This window comes from Poecilia latipinna, unplaced genomic scaffold (genome assembly GCF_001443285.1).
Source record: "Poecilia latipinna isolate Pla-1442-1.1 unplaced genomic scaffold, P_latipinna-1.0 Scaffold276, whole genome shotgun sequence".
Classification (NCBI taxonomy): Eukaryota; Metazoa; Chordata; class Actinopteri; order Cyprinodontiformes; family Poeciliidae; genus Poecilia; species Poecilia latipinna.
The window spans coordinates 87,127-111,535 of NW_015112892.1; the positions used below are offsets into that span (position 1 = coordinate 87,127).

The following is a 24,409-nucleotide window of genomic DNA, read 5'->3' on the forward strand; positions in this document are numbered from 1 at the left end:
AACACGCCCTCACTTTACAACCTACCTACAGCGCAGAGGGAAAGGCGAGCAGAGTGGGCCTTAAAATAGCAGGACCCACCAGGGTGGAAGCCATATAAATTCTTGAGAAATCAGGTGCAAGTGTATGGAGAAAGCTTGCTAGCTAGGACATTGACTCTTAAGTTGTCATGCAATTTTCAAACTCTTGTACAGTGCATTGCAAAAGTATTTTTCCCCTTTGATTTAGTTCAAAAGGAGCAATTTACATCACATAATATGCCAGAGTTATCCATAAAGTCTTGTTTTCATCTGTAGCTCCTCAAGATACAATCTATTTACATATAATATATACAATATACTATAGTGCAATGCAGATGAATTAACAAAAAAAAAGAGAATAAAAATAATGATACTGCCTTCAGAACTGGGAGTCCAGATGTGGCGGACATGTCTATCTTTAGAGATCGTTCCTGAACAAACAACTCTAGATTGAGGAACATGGCCAAAAGTTGTTTAGGAGTTTACAGCACAGTTTGGTTATTAAACCATATTTCAAGCTCTGAATGTTTCACAGGGCACTGTTCAATCTATAATCTGAAATTGGAAAGATTTGTGCGTAACTATAAACCTTCCATGGCATGATGGACTCTCAGTATTAACAGAAGGAGAGAATTAAATTCTGAGAGAGCTGCAGAGATTGAATAAAAGAGGGGGAAGAAGATTGAAAAGGATAAAAACTTAGAGTTGAACTTTTCCTGCATGGTGTGTGTGTGTGTGCAGGGACAAATCATGAAACATGGTGTTGGCGGCATCAAGCTTTTCTTCAGCAAGAATGGGACGAAAGAAGAAAGCATGTCGGAGGCAGACAAGTTTTTAAGACTTTTCCTCACGCAGGAAAACAGCCCTAAACAAACAAAACAATCGTCAGGATGGCCTAGATAAAGGCCGATCCTGGTGTTTTGACTTGTATCATACCATGCTAAAATTTCTCTGTCACTTTAAATCACTTTAAGCTAAAATAAGACACAATATGTAAGGATACAAAAACTTTGGTTTCTCATACAAAGAATGACCTTAGCTAAATAATATAAAAACGCTAGTGGGAGTCTGTGGATGTGGAGAAAAAGGGTGCCAAAAAAGTCACAAAGGATATAACCAATCAAAGCTAAACTTTACTGAAAAGGCAATATTTCCCAAGGATTGCTTTTCCCAGGTTTGCGGTTCAAAATAAGAACACAGCCGTTTCCATTTGACACCTTCACACCTCTATCCACTCTGCGGCTTGAAAGGACTCTATTTCATGGCTGTTTAGCCATTGTGGCCCTTAATAAGGTCAACACCTTGGCTGAAAGGGAAATTGACGGCATTGTGAGCCTCTGTCTTTGTGTCACGCCACCCAGCAACATCTGGACTCCACTTCTGTCGCCCAATTTTCACTCTTATTCAATGAGACAAAGGAGGGCAGGCATCTGACCATCCCAGTTGCTCTCCATCACGCCGGACTCCGGCGGCCTGACGTGAGCACAATGACGGGGAGGCAGGAAGCCACTGCTGAGAGGAACCAGAGCGGTCAGTGTTTTAAGAGGAGGGTGGGGTGGAGAGAGACAGTGAAACAACGCTTACTTCCTCAGGGGAGCTGTTTATGTCCACAACTAGCGGGGAGAGAAAGGAAGCCCTCTCCAGGCAGAGAAAAGATGCCTTAGGGGCAGATTGTTGGAAGAAGTGGGTGTGAATTGTGAAACAACAGTTGCGGGTTAAAGAAATCAACACAGAATTAGAGACTGAACACTAAACAGCGGGAGCGAGACCAAGCGGAGTGCGGAGAACGGAAAAGAAGTTAGTACGCTGACTCTCTCCATTAGCATCGACGGCAGCATTGACTGCAGCGATAAAACAGAAAACGATTATAGCTGCTTAGGTGCTGGTGCTAATTAGGAATGAGTAATAATACCAGCTCTTGAGGTGCCACTTTGAATTATGCAACACAAACTCATGAGTGGGATTTTGGGGGCGGAGGGAAAGGAAAAACTGTAGTAGGAAATTAAAATACACAGAATAAAATCAGCTTTGATATTAAAACGAAACCCTTTGTCCCTTACCTTCTGAGAAACTTTTGCAGCAACTCTCACAGTTCTGGCAGGATATCTGACCACTGTTCTCATCAGAAAGAGCAAAGTTCATTTAAACTGGCAAGTTGCCTGGCATAGACCAAGCCTTTAAACATGGTCCCTAAGTTTTCAATAGACGCATTGAACATTTTTTATATGATCTGGGCCTGAAATTAATCGGACGGTGGGTCATGCTGTCAAATTTTGTTTTTTGTTCAAGCTTACAGCATGCTGAGGTGAGAGGAATGTTTGCTTAGTGCAACATGACATTAAGTAATGTTACTCTGCAATATCAGTCACTATCTGCTTTTCCGTTAACCATAGAATTGTGCAAATTGAACTAACGAAAAGAAATTAGCTTCATGGAAAAATATAAATAAAAAAAAAAAGTTTGGATAAAAACTATTGGCGCTAGGATGAGGTGGTTTTTCTGCCTTGTAGATGTATTTCAATAATATAAAAAAAATGTAATTCTATTAGCAATATGTTTTATTCTTATGTCCAACTCTGCTGCCTTTGAAATGAAGCTGTTCCTCAAACAGCATTTGAACGATGACCAAATCATCAAAATCCACGGTTCTCCTGTGTCGCCAGGACCCCTCTCTTTCGGAGCTGCCTCGTTGTGTCTGTCTCTTTAAAGCGCTCAGTCCTGGAGGTTGGGGAGGATTTGTTGCGGATAGCTGGGAGTGCGCTGCTCCCCTCGGAGCGTGTTCGCTCAACCTGCAGCTGGCCGGAGCAGAGCGCATAAAGGTTCGGGGGAAGACGAGGAGGAGGAGGAGGAGGAGATCCTGTCTTCTCTCTTACAACCGGACCTCTATCAGAGATTAGTCTCAATGTTATTTTGGCTCTCGGAAGCGGCAGAGGAGGAGCATCCTTACAAGAAAGTCGGTGCTGGTGTGTGGCCATGCGGGAGCGGAGAAGTGATGCTGCTGAGTTTAGTTATTAGGTTGCTCCTCTGGGGCGATGTTGCCTCTGCTGCTGCTGCTGCTGCTGCTGCTGACCCCGCAGCTGACTTAGGTTGCTGTGAGTGATATCAAAGTTTTTCGGGTTTTTTTTTTTTTTTACACGCTTGAAAATATTCCAGCTGAATCTCTGTCTGCAAATTTGTCCCCTTTTTCTTTCTTTTTTCCTTTTTTTTTAACCTACTCATTACTTCAATGACTGAAGATTCCCAGGGACCTGGATCCAGAAGAGTGTGGAGATGAACTTTGAAAATTTCCTGCTTGTGATTATTTCAATCGTCACCATCACTTCAGGTAAATATTTTATGTAGAAAATACTCTATTTTCTTTCTCTCTCTCTCTCTCTCTCTCTCTTTCTCTCTCTCTCTCTCACACACACACACACAAACACACACACACTCACATACACAGGTGCAGTCACAGCCCATATGGCGTGACGCGCCTCATAGTACAGGCTGGGTGACATGTCTTATCGTGTTTTCTGTCTCTCCAGATGGATGTAAATGTTGTGTTTAGCAGCGTTTTTCCAACGCTTTCCCCTGACAGCTGCGGGAGCTGAGCGCATCCTCCCCACTCAAACGGATCAGAAAAAGAGAAAATGTCACACATGAATTCATTTGTATAATGCAGAAATGCAGCTAGTGAATGCCAAGCAAATTAACATTTTGAACAGCGAAGTTGGCCCTTAAGAAGAAGAAGAAAAAAGTGAAACAGTTTAGCTCTCCCCTCAGTGCAGATGTGCGTAAATTGTCTGTGGCACTGACCAAAAAAAAAAAAAAAATGAAATTCTCCCCCACCCTCTTGACAGTGTATGGAAATACACTATTAAAATGCATTTAAAAGCTCATATTTGGTTGCCTTCCACTAGGAGATTAAACGTTTTAACCATTGCTTTAATAAGAGCTTTAAAATCCAAGCCTTAATCCAAATGCAAAATGAAAAAAAAAAAAAAAAAAACAATCCAAAAGATTGGGGTTGTTATGTTTGTGGGTGTGGGTGTGTGTGTGTGTTTTCTAAAATTATGCACAATACTGTGTTTTGGTTTCAGCTGAAAATGTATTTAAACCACTTTAGCTGGATTAGTCGGTTTGTACAAAATTCCCAGTCAAAGCGTTCCTCCGTTTTTAAGCCGTTTTATAGAAATGCCGGAGAATGTGCTGGTGATCAGAGTTTTCAATGGATTCTTGCCACTTCACAACATGCTGCTGCACATTGTTGAGCAGCTGGCTGAAAGAAGACTTTGCTTAAAATAAAAAAAACGTTAAGTAGCAACTGACTAATTAACCTACTTATACTAGCTTGTAATATTTGCGCTCAGTGGATATTATGAACTTTATGACATGTTACAATGTTATTTCCTTATCAGTGTTGTTTTGATTCTGTCATACATGTTTGAGAAAATCCTTGAATTTCCCAGGGCAACCATTTGGGGGTTGCTTAAACACTTACTCCCATAAAGCTGTTTTCATAAAGCTCTTCCTTGGAGCTCCAGTTTCATGGAGCAGCTCCCCCCTTGTGATTTCCCCATTCAGTTCCTTCAGACTAGCAGTAGCAGTTAGCATGGTGAAACTGCACGACTGTTGAGCTTCGCATACAAACTGCTTTTCAGTCAAACCTAACAACGTTGTTGTAAACAGGATATCTGAAAGGCTTTGACGGCAGAGTGTGGGAAAGAGCATGAGCTTCTTAAAGAGACAGAGGTCAGTTTCAAGACGTTACATTTTTTTAAAGTCAACAAAATTACTTGATTGTGCTTAAAATTGACATGTGGCTGGAAAATACATAATGCTGCCCCATTAAGGAGAAGATTGGACAAAATCTATAATAACCAGTTAAAATAAGCAACTATACATGCTGATTATACATGCTAAGCAGCAATAGAGAAATTGTTCAGGGTGCAACTAATATATAAGGCAGGTTTTTTTTTTTGTGGTACAGGACTCGCTCTGGTTGGTGAGTCAAACACTGCAGTTATCTGTTTATTCGTCATACAGATTTTTACCCTTTTGCTATAGTGGAAGTTTCTTTAAACCACTGGCATCTACGTCATATAGGATGTAGATACCAGTCTACATCCTACATGGGTTGTTCTTGTTTTTGAAAAAGTTACCATTTTAGAACTGGTATTCAGTCGTTTAAATATATCTAAGGATCAGGAAACACACAACTGTAAAACTAATGGAATGTCACCCCGTTACTCCTGTTGGGTCACCCTGCTTTTGAAAGAGCTGAAAGCAGACTCTACCAGAACAGATAGCCCAGCTAATTAAACAGCACTTTAAAACATTATTTTTGTCTTTATTTGAATCACATAGCTCTGACTAAACCAGTCACATGACAGCAACTCGATGCTTTTAGGCACCTACACTAGATGTTGTGAAGACACAACTTGCTGAAAAACGATGCAGACAGGCAGGTCTGAGCATTTCAGAATCTGAAGGTCCAATGCTCAACTCTCCATTGTATTTACAGAAAATGGTCCAAAGCAAGAGAATATATCCAGTAAAAATCAGATGTGTGGAAGAAAAAGAACAAGCAGGATGAAATGAGAAGGTAGATAGAAGGGCTACTACAGCTCAGTTAACTGCTTCTTACAACCAGCTTATGTAGAATATCATCCCTGAAATCACAACATGGGGAGCGATTGTGCATCGTTTAAATGCGACCGCCTACCAAAGTGTTGTCCATCTCCATGGCCATGGTAGTGCTTAAAAATAAAGTCAGATTGTTTTTATACCAAATCCTATTTCCAATTTGAACATCTCATTTTTCTTTGTGTTTTTTCCCCTATTAAATACAAATGACCAAACATATGTTAAAAAACTGTCTTTTCTTTAAGTGAGTTGACCTGAATCCAAAGTCGAAATACATACAAGCTGTAAAACACGAGGTGGTAGATTTTGGGTGGGTTAACGTCACACTGGAAACCCAAGAAGTGCACCGATGGAAAAAGAAAAAAAAAAAAAATCCAGATTTAAAAAAAAAAAAAGAAGCAATCTTCAACAACAAGAAGATTCAATTAAATTGATAAAATCGAGTTATCACCCCTCCCTACTTTATGGTGACCGACCACCATCTTCCATTGCCTACATTGAGCAGGATAATGTCATAAAGCTCAAATTATCTCAAAATCCCACAGTGGGATGCTGTCATGGCCCAAACTTGGAGTTTTTTTTTGTTTGTTTGTTTTTTTTTATTTCCCCAGCTAAAATCTAGACATTGTCAAATCTATATCATGAAAGCTTAATGTGGTTCTAGCATCGGTGTACCTGATAACAATAAAGTGGCCGGTAATCCTCCACCAGCCGAGCAGGTTCAGAGGTGTATTGCTGTTGTCCATCACTCTCAGGGTTAAATCTGCATTATCTCCTAACATTCAAGCACTTTTAACACCCTTTGCCTTCTGCCTACATCCATTAATCTGGAGTGGCAATCACCTCTGTTGCTGCGCTTGTTCGCGTCCGTAATGTGTGTAATTTGCACGGAGCACTTGAACGGAGACGATTCGCACCGACTTCGAGACCTCTGTTAGGAAGCAGAGGAGACGGTGGCAGATATTATCCGGCGTAACAAGATGGGACTTTGTTTAAGTTAGTGTTCTGCCAATCAGCCTGCTCTGCACGAGTCAACAAACTTTCCCCTCCAAGCAGTTTTCCAAAATAATAAAAAATGCTTTGTGATTGTAAGGAAAACAAAAAAATCAACACGGCAGCTCCGCTATTTTTTCATTCGCACACAAATACATATCTCATTTAATTCTAATTGAAGTGTGGTTTTGCTTGAGCTGTGTTCAGATCCAGCATATATAAGGAAGCTGGTGTTCTGTGTCCTTTCTCTCCCTGTGGTGACCTGCTAAACAAACAGCTCTGCTTTTTGAAAAACTACCTCAGACGATTCTGCTTAGTCGTCCAACGTGCCTCATCATTGAGTCACGTTGCCCGTATGTAGACGTAGGCTCACTCCCCCCCCACCCTTCCTCCACTTTCTGGTACAGTGGGTTGATGATTTCATTTAGAAGATGAGATGATAGACGAGGAGGACGGTTACGTTTAAACAACTAGGGGCTGATGCCAGAATGAATCAAACTTAGCTTTCTCCCCCCTTGTAAAAATGAAGTTTGCTGCTTCAAATTAATGCCCCTTCCCTCCCTTCCCCGCAGAGATTACTTGGCAATGTCACGAGAAGTCTTTGAATATTTCTTTTTTTTTTTTTTTTTTGGCCTTTTCAAATATGTAAATGAGCTGAAATTGAAAAAGACTCGGAGAAATCTCAGCAGACAGCCACCATCCCCACAGGCGCGCTGCCAGCCTTCTGCTCCTCGTTTCACTTGCGTGTAAAGTTGGACTTTGAGCTTTCTCTAAGTAGTTGTTGTTGTTTTTTTGTTGTTTTTTTCCCTCACAGATAAGAAGCTGAGCTCAGACGGGTCTACTTTCTTGTTTCTGGCTTACCCTGATCCTGGCAGTCGCTGAAAGGCGAAGAGATCTGAAACAAAAGCAAAAAAAAAACAACTCTCTCTCTTCTCGCGGCTCTCATGTTTTCACGCATTAGCGTGACGGAGTGCGCTCAGACCCTCCAGGGAGGAGATGGGGGTTAATATTTGTAAATACTAATTAATGAAATGCTCCCACAATCCCTTGCTCCTGCCCCTCGTTATGTAACGCCACAGCTAGGAGCCGGAGAATGGCCTGAATCAAAACGGGTCTGGAAGACATGATCTCAGTCTCTCTTGTAGCTCTTAGCCTACTTATGCTGAGTGTTCAATGAGGCAGACACGAAGAGACGCCGCAAGCAAACATGTGGGTGTGTGTCAGAGTTTTACAATTAGGACCAATGCGATAACTTGTCTATCAGTGGAGCGGAGACGCTAATGGGCTTTTATTCAGCTGAGACGCCACTTTTTCCCCGAAATACTACTTCTACTTTTTTTCCCCCCCTGAATAAATACGGGAATTCTTACAGATGAGATTCAATTATTACTGTCTGAGCATTTAATCTTCACAACAGACGTAATGAGCTCAAAGTTAGCTAAAAATACTCTCACTACAGATTCTTCCAACACAATTTGAAAGAGAAGGAAAGAACCTGCAAATCTCAGCAAGCACATCTTTGGCACAAGAGTGGCACACTTTAGTAAACGTACCATTGTATTACAGTATTTATGCAACTGTTTAAAAAGGATGAAGTGCAGCAGCCTTGCTTTAGCTAGCTGTTACACAATGCAAAGCAACAGGTGGGGGAGGGAATGCTGCTGTACCCTGCAAACAAGCAGAGAAAACTTTTTCAGATCAATATTATTTCAAGACAATTTTTCGCAAAGTTATCTGTGAATAAAATACATCGCTCAGGCTTTAAATAATTAACCAACATAAACCACCGTCTGAAAGAAGAAAAGAAAGACAGGCCAGATGATAGATGCATGAACATTGTTCTACATTGTCGTCCACTTCCAGCATTTGGTTCAGACCAATGTTTTTGTAGGTGGACTAGAGTTTTGCTCCTCTGATCCACAGCAATTTTCAGTTGCACATTTACAACTCCCCCCAAACGTACCAGGCTTTCAGAACAAGCAAATGTTTGATTCAGTCAGACTCGTGAGAATGAAAAGTTGTTTGCTTGTTTAAACTTTAGCTATACAACACAATTTATTTTTTATTTTGATTTATTTTTTTTAGAAAGGAGAGCTTCAAGATGCACAAGTCTCATCCAGTGATTGGCCGGTGCAGGCCGTTACTCTGATTCATGTCACGTACTCTTGTGTAAGTTGCATCTTAAGGCTCGTGGGTCTTTTATGTTTGAAAGAAAATGGACTTTCAAATGGATCAAAAGAGGAAAGAAGTCTAGAGAATGACACTCTGATTACATGCTGCACCTCAGACCAACCGGGTACCAGACAATACAGACACTGCAGACTCCTCCGCAGAGTCACCCATTGGTACTCCTCTATTTCGTAAGAGAAGAAAATCTCTGATCAAAGTCCAAGACCCCATAATGTATCAATATCCTGTGACTTTATTTCACAGATTGTAGGAATTTTTTGGATTTAATTTTACCTTCTTTTGGGGTGAATAGCAAAAAATGTAGAGCATAAAATGCACAGCTTCTGTTTTAGCAAGTTTCAGTTCGCTGGTTGTTTTACAACTTATTTTTGACTTTCCAATAATTTGCTCTTTAATCATTTTAATTTGCTTTTGCTTTGCCGTTGCGAGACTCTCCGATTTCTTTTACAGTTGCCTTAAATGAATGGGAAGAAAACTACACAATGTGCCAGATATTTGAGAATGAATATTGGTAGCTGGTGTTTTTATATTATTTAGAAGCGCACAAAAGAAAATTAAGTCAGTGTTTTTATTTTATTTGTTTTTTTTTTTATTCCTCGCTGGAATGAAAATGACTGTAGAGCTTAGTGTATTTGTATTTTAGAAGCACTTTCCACTCCAACATGTTCGTTTTCTCTCCAGATGGCCTTGAGAGTGGAGAGTGGGGCGCATTCTCATTCATCAGACTCTTTTGGTCTGCTTGGCAGCTCAAGGTTTGCTGCCATTCACTCTTATGGCTCATCATGACTCTGTTTTGCTCCTGGACGTTATCCTGTGTAAAAGCTCTTCATGGACTCGTCCTCGCTGACAGAACAGCACAGAAATGAAGTGTCTTTTGTCTGCAGGAGCTTAACAAGGACTTCTGTACTTGAGAGTTTAATACAAGGACACCGTTTAGTGGATGTCTTTTAACGGCAAAGCTCCTAGTTTAGTTAAAATGGTCACTCTTATGCTGAATTCTTTGAAATTCAGGAGAGTTCAGTAAAAATGTCCTAAATCGTACCTTACAGCCATAAAGCTCAAAAAAGGTTTCAAAAATTGAGCAGAAATAAACAGTAGTTGATCTTTTATTTTGTTTTTCGAAGCAGATAAGAAGCTTTAAAATACATTTTTTGACAATAGAAAAGCCTTTAAAAACAATGTCTCTCTTAAAAACATAGAGGAAGTTAGAATCAAAAGTATTCACCCCTCCTTCATTTAAAAAAAATTATGTTGCAAATGTTATTGTAGAGTAATTTGACATTACTCTAATATCAAATTGAGTTTAAAGTAGCCACACAGTGAGAAGGAAGACATGTTTGTAGACATTTTATGAGTTTATAAAAATGTACTTAAGTATTAACAAACCTTTGCAATCACCTAAATTGCAGCTGAAGTGCATCCAACAACATGCTGGTGTCTCCACTATTCAAAAATTGAAGAAGTTGGGAACCATTAGGACCCTCTTCAGGTCTGACTTATCAACCAAACTGAGTTTTTAGGGATAAAGGACCTTAGTCAGAGAGGTGGCCAAGAATGCAGAGCTCCTGTGTTCCCATATGGAGATGGCAGAACCATCCAGAAGGTTAGCTATTGATAACACACTCCATTTATAAAGTTTTTATGTTAGAGCGGCCAGACAGAAACCAAAAGACACTTGGCAAGTTGCTAGAATATTGTCCAAAAGCACCTTAGACATAGTGAGAAGAAGAAAATAACAAAATTATTTTTGTCTGACGTATGTGAAATACAACTTTTTGTCCAAAACTCCAAGTCTAATCTTTTTTTTTTTTTTTAAATCAGGAACTGATCAGTCTTACAGAGTTTGAGTAGTGTCAAAGACGATCTTATCATACATGAGCAAAACAGGCTGATTATGTGGAGAAATGTGAGATTTGCACAACCTGGAAACATCACTAATACATTTGTTAAGTCTCCAAAGTATTAATCTCAGAAAACGTTTCTTCTCCTCACTTCCTAAGTCACCGTATATCTATTGAACTCAAATTCAAGCCGCAGACTTTGCAGTCACTACGTTGTTTTGGGTGGACGGTGCGTTGTTCATATTTCTCCAAACTGAACTCTCTCACTCTCAGCTGCCTTCCACTCACATATTTTCCCTCCTACATTTCGACATATTTGTCGCCTCTATTCATGCAAGTAAATATTAGAACAGAAAGCAAGAAAGCCTGACGGCAATTGAAAAAGTTGTAAAATTTATAATATATGCCCTTTAAGTGGCACTTTGGGAGTCGTATTCCATCAATGTCCTTACCTGCCTGTTCATCCCTTGTAAACTTAAAAAAAAATCATTTCACAGCAGAATGCACAGATTCAATTTTTTATTTTTTTTCCCCCCCAGACAAAACAAAGTCAAACTCCAAATTCCCATTTGCCCTCGGATATCTCCGAGGAGGCCCGACGCGGGCTCTAATGGGCCGTGCTCATGATCCAACTAAACACACACCTTCACGGAGATCTCCATCGTCGCCCGTGACACTTGCAGGGTTGACGGAGTTTCTTTCTTAGCTGAAAGGTGCTTTCAAGTGCAGCACCACAATCATCCTGTCATGAACCGAATATTACTGTGAAAATATTCCCTCTCACAAAGAAAATGTGTTTCTGCCGAGCGCAAAGTGGCGTGGACTGCTCACTGATTGCACACATTTCACAGGGAGCAGGTTGTTGATTGTCACTTTGGTCAGCTTGGAGCTGTTTGTAATTCGTTTTTTTTCTTTCTCCCCTTCTTGTTCTTTTTCTTGTTCTTGTTCTTCTTCTCCTCCTTCTTCTTCTTCTGTTTTCTTTACAATGCACCCCATTGCGCCTATAGTAATGATCGCTGTATTTGTAGTAAATGCCTATTGACTCATTCATGATTACGAGTAAGAAAAAAAAGTTTTCTCTTGTATATTAGGCCGCTTTTGCATTTTCACAGCTTTTGATTTTTTTTTTCACAGGATGCTTATAGTCTCCTTCAGCTCATCAGAGATAATTGAAGCAGAAAAAAAAATTAGACATGGTAATATACCTGCTCTTCAAGCTGACTGAAATCAACAAGGATTTCTCGTTGTTTGCCCACACATGCAGCTGAACATTGCAGCAGAACGGAGCTTCAGCCACAGCAGCTAGAGGTGTGGATGTAAAAAAAAAAAAAAAAATGCTGGTATTAATCATAATTATGTGTAATTATTCTGTTGCCCTTCATTGATGTCTGTTGATGCTTAAGGGAATATAACTCACATATTTAGGATAACTCGTTTAAAGGAAAGTCAAAGATCGATTTTAATGATAAAGTGGCCGAGAATTATCGACCGGACCTAAACACAAGTCCGAGTTGGTAGAAGATGGACGATCTCATTTGTGCAAACCATTTACTTTTGCAGAAAAATTATCATAAACTACTGAAACCTTGTGTATAATTTAAGTTTATCTGCATGACTACAACAAATATAACAGCACAGTCATACAGAAAAGACTCCACAATTATTTAGTCAAGTCTCATTACGTGATAAATCTTAGTTCGGGGATCAATCTGATTTTAGTCATGCATAAAGTCAGCTCTTCAGGAAGTGTTTGATCAGTGATTCTAAGTTTGTCCAACTGGAGTTGTGCTGAACATCCTGTTAATACGGACAAGAAATCTTCTGCTGTACTCAGATTTTGGGTTGCATGAAATGCACGTAGCTTTATCTATGGGTGTTTCCACACTTGCTGCTGCGGTAGACTCGTTTTGCTACATTTTCAGCTGCTGTGGTTCGTTTTCACACAAAACCAGTTGAAAAAAATTGTTCCCTCCCCTCACCTGTGGTGGCGCTACATCAAAAACTACTGAAAGAAACAATGCACAGAATCTCTGAGGAAGACGAATGCTCAACTTCCTTCTTCAGAAAATTTAAACAAAAATGGAGTGGCATCAGATTTTAGACGCTGTAGGATTTCTCTTTTGTCCTTTTGCTAGTGTTATAGACTCATCTTGCGTTTGTTTTGGTTGCAATTACCCAGAATGCCCTTTGTGTTTATTCGCTTCCTGCTTTTGGAGCGGTCTTCTGTCCACTTGCATCCATATTTGCATTCGAAGTGTGCCAGAGTTCACTATAAGCAAACTGAACTCTAGGTTTTTAGGCGGACCAAAGTTGGATTGCGCATTCCCACCTCCCCACATAAATCCGACTTTCTAGAAAAATGGACTAGAGTTCGACTAAAGTGGACTAAACAGGGCTGGTGTGAATTCACCCTTGGATTTCTAAAGATATATCTTGACTAGCTGTAGCATTCAGTAAAGCTGCGTCTTGCTTCTGCTGATGACGTTTCAATGGAAAGCAGTTTGTTGAAGACTTAAATGAATGTTCCAATGTTTCCTCTATTTATATCCACTGTTGATCATTCAACTCTATGCATTTTTCAATGTGATTCCTCCTTTTTATGTGTGGATAAAACCTGGAGAAAGTTGCTTTAGTAAGCAGCTAAACTTAGATCTTTGCTTCTACCGTAACATAATTTAATAGCTAGCGTTTGTTTAGCCTTTCCAGAGACGATTTGTTTTTTTGAGCAGACGCCAAAGCAGGTCGAATAAACACCGACAAGAATTTCAAACATTTTCTGTTTCACTGTGAAAGGTACAAGGTGAAAAACACTTTTCCTTTGATAAGCATTAAAAATAAAAATAACGTGTACCAAAACTCTTTGTAAGTCTTTGCACATGAAAATTGGCAGTGATTTTTAAAAACCACCCACCAATATCTGATTATCTAAACGATTACGGTTTAATTTTAGGATTGCGTCTGAAGTCAGGGTCACTTACTCATATACTGCCTCTGTTCTTAGAATAATGGTGTGAACCACAGTGAATAAATGCCAGGCAACTGTGTTATTGAAATGTTTGCTGATCTAGAACACCTCCCTCAAGAGACGTGCACAGTGAGGAACCGGAACGTTTCACTCATTTTACTGTAAGAGATGTGCCGCGTTTAGTCGTGACGGATATTTCCAGTCGCAGTGAGTTGGAAAGGAGCTGCAGCACAGAAAGTGCTGCGTGACTTTGGAGAATGTCGGTGGGAGGAAAACGACCTCTCGGACTTGGCATAAAGATCTAAAATTTAAAACTGAGCCCTCGGGAGTATCCCTGAGCTGTGCTGTCATTGACTCCGACATGGCAGCCAAACTGTGTTCGCCTCATGATTCATAAGTGACCCAAAATACATGTTTCGCCCCCACCACCATCCTCCTCCCGTCCTCCCCTAAATGAGCAGGAAGTACATTTTTTCCGAGTGTCACAATAGCTGTGAAATGACGCTTTGTGTTGGCTGAAAGTGACCCATTTGCTCCAGTTACATTGGGAAGGTCTAGAAAAGCGCTATGAATATTTCATCCTGTCCCGTTCCAGCGTGCTCTGGCGGCTGCAGTCGAGCACACAGGCTCCATTGAGTCAACATTACAAAAATTGGAGTGACATTCATGTGGCGCATGGAGGAAAAAGTTTGTTTGTATGTGTGTGTTTGCACACTCTTACTTCGTACCTTTTCAAAATGACTGAGGTGACTTTTCAAAAACTGACAGCCCATTTTAGGAAAAAAAAAACCCCCAAAAAGTTCCTGTGTGGAAGGTTTAGACAACCAGGATGAATATTTCATTAGTGTGTGCTCTGCTGCATTCTGGTACTCCTCACTTCATGTAATCAACATTAGAAAAGCAAAAGTGCTCGTACAACTGAACATGCTAGCTTAGTCCAGATTGGTTGACAATGCATTTGGTACGTTAGAGGATGTGAACGTGTTGAAGGGAAGATGCTGCTCAGATAAGAATTTCTTACTAACAATTCCTTGATTGCCCATCTACATTTTTCAATGTAGCTGTGGGTGTGTTTTGGTTGGTTGCTCCTGCTGAGTATTAAGTGTTTTGTGACATCTACTACATTTTTATCATCAGAGAGATGTGTGGTGTAACTTTTCGATTGGTTTTTCTTTTACTAAGAACTAAAATATCGATTTATCAGTGCATTGCAATATCGATTTGGAAAACCCTGTGAATCGTTTGTATCCCCTGACCAATGGGTTTGCAGGATCGTGAGCAGCACTTTCCAGAGCCTAGCCACATTTCCATGTGAAGTCGTCGTTGCTGTCTTCTTCTTCTTGAGTTTATTGTCGGTTGGCAAACAGCTATTTGGTGTGCATTACCACCACCTACTGGTGGGGAGAGTCGTTAGAACTGCACTATTGTTCAAATATACTGAAGAATGATGTGAATTATCTCAGCTTTCACAAGAAAATCAGTAATCCTTGACATTTACATACACTTCACTTCAATTTAAATACAGTACTTCATGTCACTACTGTTTTATTTTTAGATGTTTTAGTGCTTAACACTTTTGTTTTAGAAACATTTATCGAATGGGAGTTTTGTGTTTTGTAAAATCCTCTTTAGTACATTTTCTTGCTGTGCAATTTAATTTGTGTTAATGTTTTATAATGCTAGAGGCTTGTTTGATGGCTGTCTTGACATCCTATTAGCTATATTTGATGCGTCGTCTCCTGTCAGTCTACGTAAGCGGGGCTCCATACCATCCCTGCACGACACTCTAATAAATAAATCAAATCTACATATATACATATATATGTTCAGATGTGCCAAGTACAGCAGCGTCACATCCACGTTGCTGAAATCCTGTAATGATATCTCTGAAGATAATCTCTCAGGTTGCCAATTTAGACTCGTCTGCTCCTGTTAAACACGGTGTGTTTTTACACCAGGATGCCCTGAAGGTGCTATAGAACATTTTAATGGCTCGATTAGTATTCATCCGCGGCCCGCGCTGCTGTTTCAAGCTGTAATGCTTTGTGACCCAGGAGTGTCAGCTGCGAGCACTTAGATCGCTCTTTAGATGTTTACCTCGGGTTTCTGCCTCGGTGGTGACTGCCGGCCTGCCTGGATCAAATCGCTCAATTTTTTATTTTTTTATTTTTAAAAAGGCTTAGATCTGCTTTAAGCAAAAGCGCACATTTCTCCCAATGCCTCTGGTTTAAGTCTAATTTAATGGCAGCATGTGTGTCATTAGGTTGCTGTCCACCGCTTCTCTGCGATGATAATGGGGGGGATTTTCATGCAGTCTGGATCATGCGCCGACTTTAATGCCACAGACAGAGCAGCTTAATAAATCACTGGTACAGTGACCATTTTGTTTCCTTTTTTTTTTTTTTTCAAACAGAAAAAAGTGACAGAGAGAGAGACAGAGAGGCCATCTGCTCCTCAGAAGCGACCTAAAAGCAGCGCCGTTTTGAATTATTCATCTTTTTTCTGACTGTAACACAATGTTGGAGACATTTGGTCGTGCTCTAAGAGCTTACCTCAGGTCTCGTAGCAGAGCGCCTTTCGCCGAGAGCCAAGCAAAAATAGTAATGGATCTCCGGGGAGTTGGATACAGGACTTATCTATTTCCCTCTGCCTCTTTTGCTTCTTTTCAGCTCCTATTAAATGCTAAGAATTTCCAGCTTTACACCAGCTATCGTCTTCATATCTACAGGAGTCCACACACACAAAGTTTAGCCATTACCAAATCACATTAGATGCGCGATTTATATGCTCAGGTTGTCTTTAACATACTGGATAGCGATGCATATTTGGCGTAATGGGCCTTTCTGTGAGCAGAAATTGGAGGAGGACGTAGAAGTTGAATGTACAGCGCCCTGAAAATGTGTCCATACTAGAGTTTAGATTTATAACCCAAGCCTGAATCCTGACCTGAAACGTGGGACGGGTGGGACCAAAATGATTTACTTGAAGGACGGGTTGTGCTTGGGCCAACAATACATACAGCACAGAGGAAACCAAACGAGAATACACAATGCAGAGCTACATTACTCTACTTATAGTTTAAATAGAGGAGTAGATAGTTGAAGTTACTGAGGAAAGAAAGTAAGGTGCAGAAGTTCATTTAAACAATAAATGCGCTCGCTGCCCCACCATGCCGCACTCCTATCAGTCACACCTCCCAGATGATTCGCACTTGACTCAACCTGAGGTTGCAACAAGTGACAAGATGGAGCTGGAAAATGATAAAGAGCAGCTAAAAACAGGAGGATTTACACTGCTTACTTAACTGGTGGTCTGAAAGCGAAAGCAGTAAAACCATAATTAAAATATGTCACGTTTACGTCTGGCTCAGGCCTAAAATTAATGTTAATTAGTCAGGCGGGTCGGGTCGGGCCTGATCTGAACTCTGTGTCAGACCCGCTGGAGGTTCTTGAGTTACGGCCAAAAAAACATTACCATATTTCATAAAGATTTTTTTAGATACAGTTACATAAAGTTGTGCATCATTTTTGTGGAAACAAAAATTATGTGGTTTTCAAAGTTTTTTGCAAACCGCCCTCCCCCCCCCCAAATAAACACTTTACAGGTAACTGAGTACGTATCTACAAACTTTGCACATCCACATATTTTTGGTGAATTGAAAGTTTAAGTTTGATACAGAGGGTATCATATAATTAACACTGATTGGATCGTTCTGCATTGATCTGAACCAGCTGCATGTTTCTTGGCATTGTGCTCTAACAGGGCCCTGATCAGCTTTCATGCCCCCGCTACAGAAAGCATCTCCACTGCATGATGCAGCCACCACCATGTTTCCCGATGACAATTACACCTAGGCATTTAGGATGATGAGCAGTTTTTTTTCCATCACACAAACTATGTATTAATCGCCTAATGATTTGTAAAGAGAATTTGTTGCAGTAGAATTTATTTAGAGTTGTGACAGTGAAAAGGAGCTGGATAAAATGAAAGTCTCGCTTATGTTTTCAGAATAATGCATCGTTTTCCCCTCTAAAATAATGAACTTTTGTTTGCCCAAAATCCCCTAGAAAAGCAGATTTTCAGTGTGACAAATTGGCCTGTCATGATAAGTTTTGTTTTGAGACCATTATCAAATGACAAATTGATATTAGTATTATATTGCAAATTCACCCTCTCAAAAACCAATCATTTTTTGTAAAGACCACTTAGCCCCTCATGTTCTCATATCCAAAATTAAACAGAGCAACCAAAAACAACAGATAAAATGGAAATAAATAAGACACACAACCAAAACCATAAATAAAATGGATTATGATGTCTTTGTAAACAAAATTGCCCTTAAAGGAGCCCATTTCAATTCATTGTAGTTGCTTAAATGCTTAACGTGACAACATATCTTAAGGAGAAAGCTCACATCATGTTGAATCATTCTGCAGTAGCCGACACATTTTCAAATCTGGACGAGTCACATTAACCTTCTCCTCTTCCTCTCAGGGTCCCGAGCACGATTTGAAGACAGTGCTCCTCGGATAGTAGAGGACCCCTCCGACTTGATCGTCTCTAAGGGGGAGCCCGCCACCCTCAACTGCAAGGCGGAGGGCCGGCCCACGCCCGGCATAGAGTGGTACAAAGACGGCGAGCGCGTGGAGACCGACAGGGATGACCCGCGCTCCCACCGCATGCTGCTGCCCAGCGGCTCCCTCTTCTTTCTGCGCATCGTTCACGGACGCAGGAGCAAACCGGACGAGGGCGTCTACACCTGTGTGGCCCGCAACCCGCTGGGAGAGGCCATCAGTCGCAACGCAACGCTGGAGGTCGCTGGTAAGGCTCTGTTTATGATAGTCAGCTTAAAGTTGGAACTGTGTTTCACTGTTCTGTTAATTTGGGGGCTAATTGGAGATAAATTGACTATGTGCTGCGTTCATTGAGAAGTAACGTATTTCTCAATGAACCACAACACAATGCATTGAGTTATGAAGATGTTTTTCATTATACTAAATATATATATATTTCATTTTTTGTTGATACGGATGCATGATCCATGTTACTTGACCTCATTCGTGACAATATAAGTGCTCACATGGAGCCATTTTATAGAACAATCAAGTCGCTATGTTACCTTCAGTTGTTAGAAAAATGCTGGATATATCGAACATTACTTAAAGACATTTGGCTTTGCAAAGTGACACCTCGGAATTGGGCTTCTGTCTCTTTAAGAAGCTCCTGCTCTTTCCGACACTTTGCCTTCAGCAGGTCATCACAGACCCTTTTACACCAGCTGTTTTGCTAATTGCTGCTGCTGCTAGTCTGGAGGAGCTGAGTCGGGGAGGCGCAGGGGGGAGAAGTGCTCTGTGAGGCGGAGGGTTGGCTGGAGACTGGGGCTTTAAGGAGGAGCTTTGAGGAAACAGGCGGGGCTTTTTGGGAGCAAGGGTTTAGACACCTCTAAATGGTTGCCATGGGAGATTAAGGGATTTCTCAAACACACATGAAAGAATCAAAGCAACACTCCAGGTATGTTTTTTATGACGTAATAACATTGAAACATGATGTAAAGCTAAAAAAAGTCAATTTTACATAATATCTCCTGTCTATATAAAGTAAATTAACAGTTTAGTTTTTTTTGCAAGTCATAACAGGGAATTTAAATGCATTTTATTAGATTAGTTTGTTAGTTTCTCTCTTGACTATATAATTTTAGATATAAAATACATTAAGAGCTCTGACAAAACCTGGTTGTCTTGATAATGTGAAGAGCTAAGGAATTAGGAGCAGAGAGTGGAAATCTTCATGTCTCATCCAAACATGATTTAGCTGAAACCCAAACCTGTGATGTGGTTGTTTCTGGCTCATATCAGCTCGGTGACTTATATTTATCCAAGTATTTTGGGAAAGCATGACTGTGTTGATCGACTGTAACTTCCAAATACACATTCTGGTATTTTGTTCAGATTTCAGCTACTCATTCTGAAGCCAAATGTGGTTACAAAAATAAAGCATGAACAATTTTAGCAGAGCCAGTAAAACTTTAAAAGCACACAAACGTAACTTCTCATGCATCTATTTATGTGTTTTGTGCTAATATAAGTAAACATGTTGCTTGCAGCTACCTGAGAAAATATAAAAGTTGCAGTCATCATTTTGTGGCTAATTTTTCATCTCAGGCTTTTTTTTTTTTTTTGCAAAGCTTTGACCTTCTGATATTGATTTTGGGACATATTCAAGTTTCTTTTTAAGATCTCTTACCTACGACAATCTTACTATTTTCTCTAGCATTCACCATCTTAGCAGTCATTAAATATTATGAATACAGAGGCATAATCACACTTTGCAGGTTGCTGTGAATAGGCTTTTGCTTTTCTTTCAAGTAAAGAAAATCAGTTTGAAGGTAACTTCATGTTCATTTATAATCTTGTATGAGCAGGTAGCATGGCTCGCTAAATGCAAACAAAGCATCTGAATAAATCGTTTCCGCCTCTCAGATTTGAGTTTTCAGCTACTTTGCAGACTGAATGGAGGTTGTAGAAACTGATGAAAGGATGTAGTTCGGTATGGTCACGGTTCTGTACTCTGTCTTTACGGTAACCTTGAGTAGCAATGTTACGGCATGGAGGTGCTTACATAAAGCTTCTCGGCTGAAATGTAGAGAACAGTCATAATTATTTCACTATAAAACAGATAAATAGCAATTTTTCTTAGTCTTGCTAAAATATTGCAACATATTGATGATGCATATATTAATGTTATATTTAATACAATACATATTTATTTATTCTTACTCTGATTTTGATGTGAAAACACAGAGTAGTTTTGTGCAAAATGAAGCTGTTAATGTGCAGCTGTTCTGCTGCCTGCTTGACTGCTTTGCTAATGGTGGTACTGTTTTAATCTCACTGTCAAAATTACAAGAAAACTAAAAAAAATCTGAACAGTGTGACGGAAAACATAGATGTTTTTAAAGTATTACTTTTTCAAAAAGTAATTCCTGGTGCCAAGAATGGCCCCGTTCTAATCAATCAGTCAGTTTATTTCATAGCACATTTCAGCAGCTCGGCAGTTCAAAGTGCTTTACACCGTGAAAACATAAAGCATCTTAAGAACATCACATTGTCAGCAGCTATTAAAATCTTCAATGCACATAAAGTTGGTCAATGCTTCATTTGTTATGCTTCAAAAGGAACTCTAGACAGGACTTGCTCTACTGTAGCTTGTGATTCTGATGATTAAAACTGAAAACAATCATTTATAATGAACACTGACAGTCACCAGAACAGCTTCACGTCTCCGGACCTCCAGAAACCCCGGCTAAAGCTCCTGTATCTCAGCCACTGCCGCTCCCACTGCGTCGGCCTCTGAGGTGTCTGGTGTGAGCTTCCTCATATGTCGGTGAAAGAGCCGGGGCACGTGCCATTGTCTCCCCTCTCCCGCTAATTGTGCCAGCGTGTCTTGGCCCCGGGCTGAACCGCGGCGCTCCTTGGCACAAGGGAATGGATTAGTCAGTGAGTTGATTAGGGGAAGGACCAAAACAGATTAGCAAGGGCGAATTGTCCTCGTTAAAAAAACACAAAACAGCAATTCGAGCCCAGTCTTATCTTCCACCGTGCTGAGGTTTTCCTTGCCGGCACACAGTGAATGTGTGTGCGTGTGTGTGTGTGTGTCTGTGTTTTATGGCTGGCTGACCTCATCAGCAGCTGTGTCCTAAAATAAAGACGGGCTCCGGAGATATAATGTATATCAGGAACCACAAACCCATGCAGCTCTGGGAGCACAACATAATGCGGATACTGTCGTATTGCCTCCTTTTTGAATTTGTTGACGATGAAATTGAGCTTCTTTTGTTTTTCTTCTACTGCTTCTTCATCTTACAGCACACTGAGATGGAAGAAGGGATGATTCACCTGCAGGCGGAGAGTGACTAACAGCATTAATAAGTGCCTGTTTTATTCTAATCTCTGCGCCTGCAGTCATCCAGGGGCATATGCTAAGACGACGTGCTGGTGGTCCTACTGTCCTCTTTCCCTCGGTGTGAGGTCGTGCTGACTGTGGGGTAAAAACTGACCCAATTAGCTGAGGGAGGGAAAGGGGGCTTGGGGGGTGAATGCGAGTGTTAATGACCAGTTTTAAGCTGGTGGTCTGGCAGAAACGTGTGAGGCGAGGGTCTGAGACACAACAGGTGGGAGGAGGAAGAGCTCCAAACTCCCACTGAGCAGTAATTAATACCAACGCATCTGTTCAGCTGCTTCAGCTCAGAGGAGGGATCAGGAGATTGCTAACCTGCTTTTAACAGCACGAGTAATTCGTTCTTGCCTGCGAACGGTGCATAATGCATGAGGCTGCATGACTAAGACTTTCTACACTGCCTCACATTTCGCTGCTCCGTGACTCCTTTCGTCTAATTACTGCAGAAACGGGACTTATTCCGCCGAACCGCGGGGCGTTGTTTTGCGATCGCAGATTGCAGAGGCTTCACGCCGAGAAGATTTCTCTGTTTTCCTTTAAGTTTCCGAGCGCACTCTTTTCTAATGCAAGGGCAGGCAGAAATGATATTCCGGCGCACCGCAGGGTAACAAAAACATTGTTGTTTAACTTGTCATTGCTTTGTCTGTTGAAGGTAATAAATTGGAGGTCTGTCACAGTTGGAACAAAGGATGTGAAGAAGAGTTTAGCTGTAGCAGATGTAAAGTAAAGCCAGCTTTCCCACATGTGGTGCCTTGCAAACGTACTCGTGAATTTTTGCCGAGTTTTAGTGCGATTTTGTGTGACTTGAACAAAGTAGAGCACAACTTTGGAGCAGAAATCTTTTTATAAATAGAAAACTGCGGTACGGATATCCAGCTCTTTTTATCTGACACCGCTGTGTTAAATCCAGTGAAACCAGTTGCTCTCAGATGTCCCATAATTCAGGAGTCTGCAAAGTTTACTATACGCCGTTTTTGCCATCAGTCCAGCTAAAAGGAACTCATTTAGAGCTGCAAGGTTTTAGATTACCCTTTTAAAAAGGACTGATGTTTAAATAAAGATAAATCTCAACTAGAAATTAGAAGTGTTTTTGATTAAAAAAAACTCAAAATCTTACCAAGTATTTTTGGTTTAATTTCTCCTGAAAATATCTTACTACACTTGAAATAAGATAAAACTAACTTACAACATTACATGAACTTTTCAGCAAGATATATGAGCTTGTTTTAAGTCAACAGTTCCTTAATATTGATGAAAATATACCAGTTCCACTAGCAGATTATTTAACTTATAACATTAGAAAAATGTCTTGTTATAAGTGAAATAATCTGCCACAGGAACAAATGCTTTTTCACCAATATTAAGGATAAGTTACTTCTGAGTTAGTTTTGTCTTATTTCAAGTGCACTACGATGTTTACACTGGAAACTAGACCAAAAATACTTGGTAAGATGTTTTTTTTGGAGTGTACTATTAGACTATAGCACTTTTATTGTGAATGAGTTGAGGAAATTCAATGAATGTATTCCTTGGCAAAACTGAAAGCGTCCCATTTTTTTTTTATCTACATTTAAATGCCATCAGTTGATGTCGGTTTTAGTCAAAGTTATTAGGAGCCATTGAGAAAGGTCCAAAGAGCCACATGTGGCCCTAATTAAACAAATAAAGTCCTCTTCTGTGTAATTTGACGCCTTTAGAAATACATCTGTTCTGTGAAAGTTTGCCGGAGAACATTTTAGAACAAAACGTTACTATGAAGACCAAGAAACAGGACAGAGCTGTCAGGGAGAGAGGAACTTTGACCGTCTCAGGGAGCTCTATTCAGTTCATTATCCAAAAACGGAAAGACTTTGGAGCGACCGCAAACCTGCTAACTCAGGGCCGTCCACTTATAGTGACAGGAGAGCAAAGATCGACAGGCCGACGGTAACTCTGGAAGATCGGCAGAGATCTACGATTCAGATCGGAGAATTTGTTGACAAGACATGCTCTCCATGAACCTGGCCCTTTTCATGGTGACCGAAAGCCAAAATAATCTCCTGCGGTTTCGTCTGTTTGCCACAAGTCGTGTAAGGGAGACGACAGCAACGTGGAAGCAAATCCTCTGTTCACAGGGGAAACATTTCACCCTACATTCAAAATTATTCTTGTGGGGAGAAAATTGCCTCTGTGGTTCCTCTATATGCAATGTGAAAAACTGTAGTGGCAAAGTTGGTCAGAGGTGGACGGAAACTTGGATGGAGCTGAACAGGAATAATATTTGTTAGAAGCTAGACAAAAACTTGACATTGTGGGTAGAGTTTCACCTTCCATCAGGACTATAGAGCTACAGTCAGGGCAAAATCATGTGTCAGAATGTCCTAGTTAAAGTCTAGCTCTAAGTCCAATTGAAAAACCGTGGCCACACTTCCTCTTCACGGACACTCTTTATCCAGTCTGACTGAATTCGGCCTCTTTTGTAAATAAGATCGGAAAAGAATATCAATATATGTAAAAAGATGCTAACCACATACTGAAGCTAACGGTGGAACTAAATGTAAATAGATGCACTTTTGAAATTTCTGAATCTGTGTATTATTTTCCCTTCAACTTCCAAATTATGTGTTATTTTGTATTGTAACATTTTGTGGCTCTATTGAGAACATCTTAATGATGTTACCATATGCCCAGTCTTTCTAAGCTAGCCGTTGTATCACAGAGTCCATGTGTACTTGCCTATGTAAGAAATGACCTAACAACTAACAGGACCTCCATAGTATTGTTCCTGGTTAGTGATGGATTAGTTCAAAAAGCTGTATAAAGTCCAAAAAGTTTGTTTAAT

General features: G+C 40.4%; 1 protein-coding gene across 4 annotated transcripts in view; it reads left to right on the plus strand.

Moving 5' to 3' along the window:
* The first annotated feature begins 2,713 nt into the window (after positions 1-2,713).
* The window catches only part of LOC106948159 (roundabout homolog 2), a 94,941-nt gene continuing 73,245 nt past the window's right edge, over positions 2,714-24,409 (plus strand). The window contains exons 1-3 of one of the 4 annotated variants that reach the window (XM_015033665.1): positions 2,714-3,020; positions 3,255-3,343; positions 18,127-18,453. In XM_015033665.1, the coding sequence (XP_014889151.1) occupies positions 2,992-3,020; positions 3,255-3,343; positions 18,127-18,453 (445 nt within the window). In that variant the 5' untranslated portion in view covers positions 2,714-2,991. Of the gene's footprint in view, positions 3,111-3,254; positions 3,344-18,126; positions 18,454-24,409 lie in introns of all 4 variants that reach the window. The other 3 variants (XM_015033662.1, XM_015033664.1, XM_015033663.1) reach the window with 3 other exon arrangements.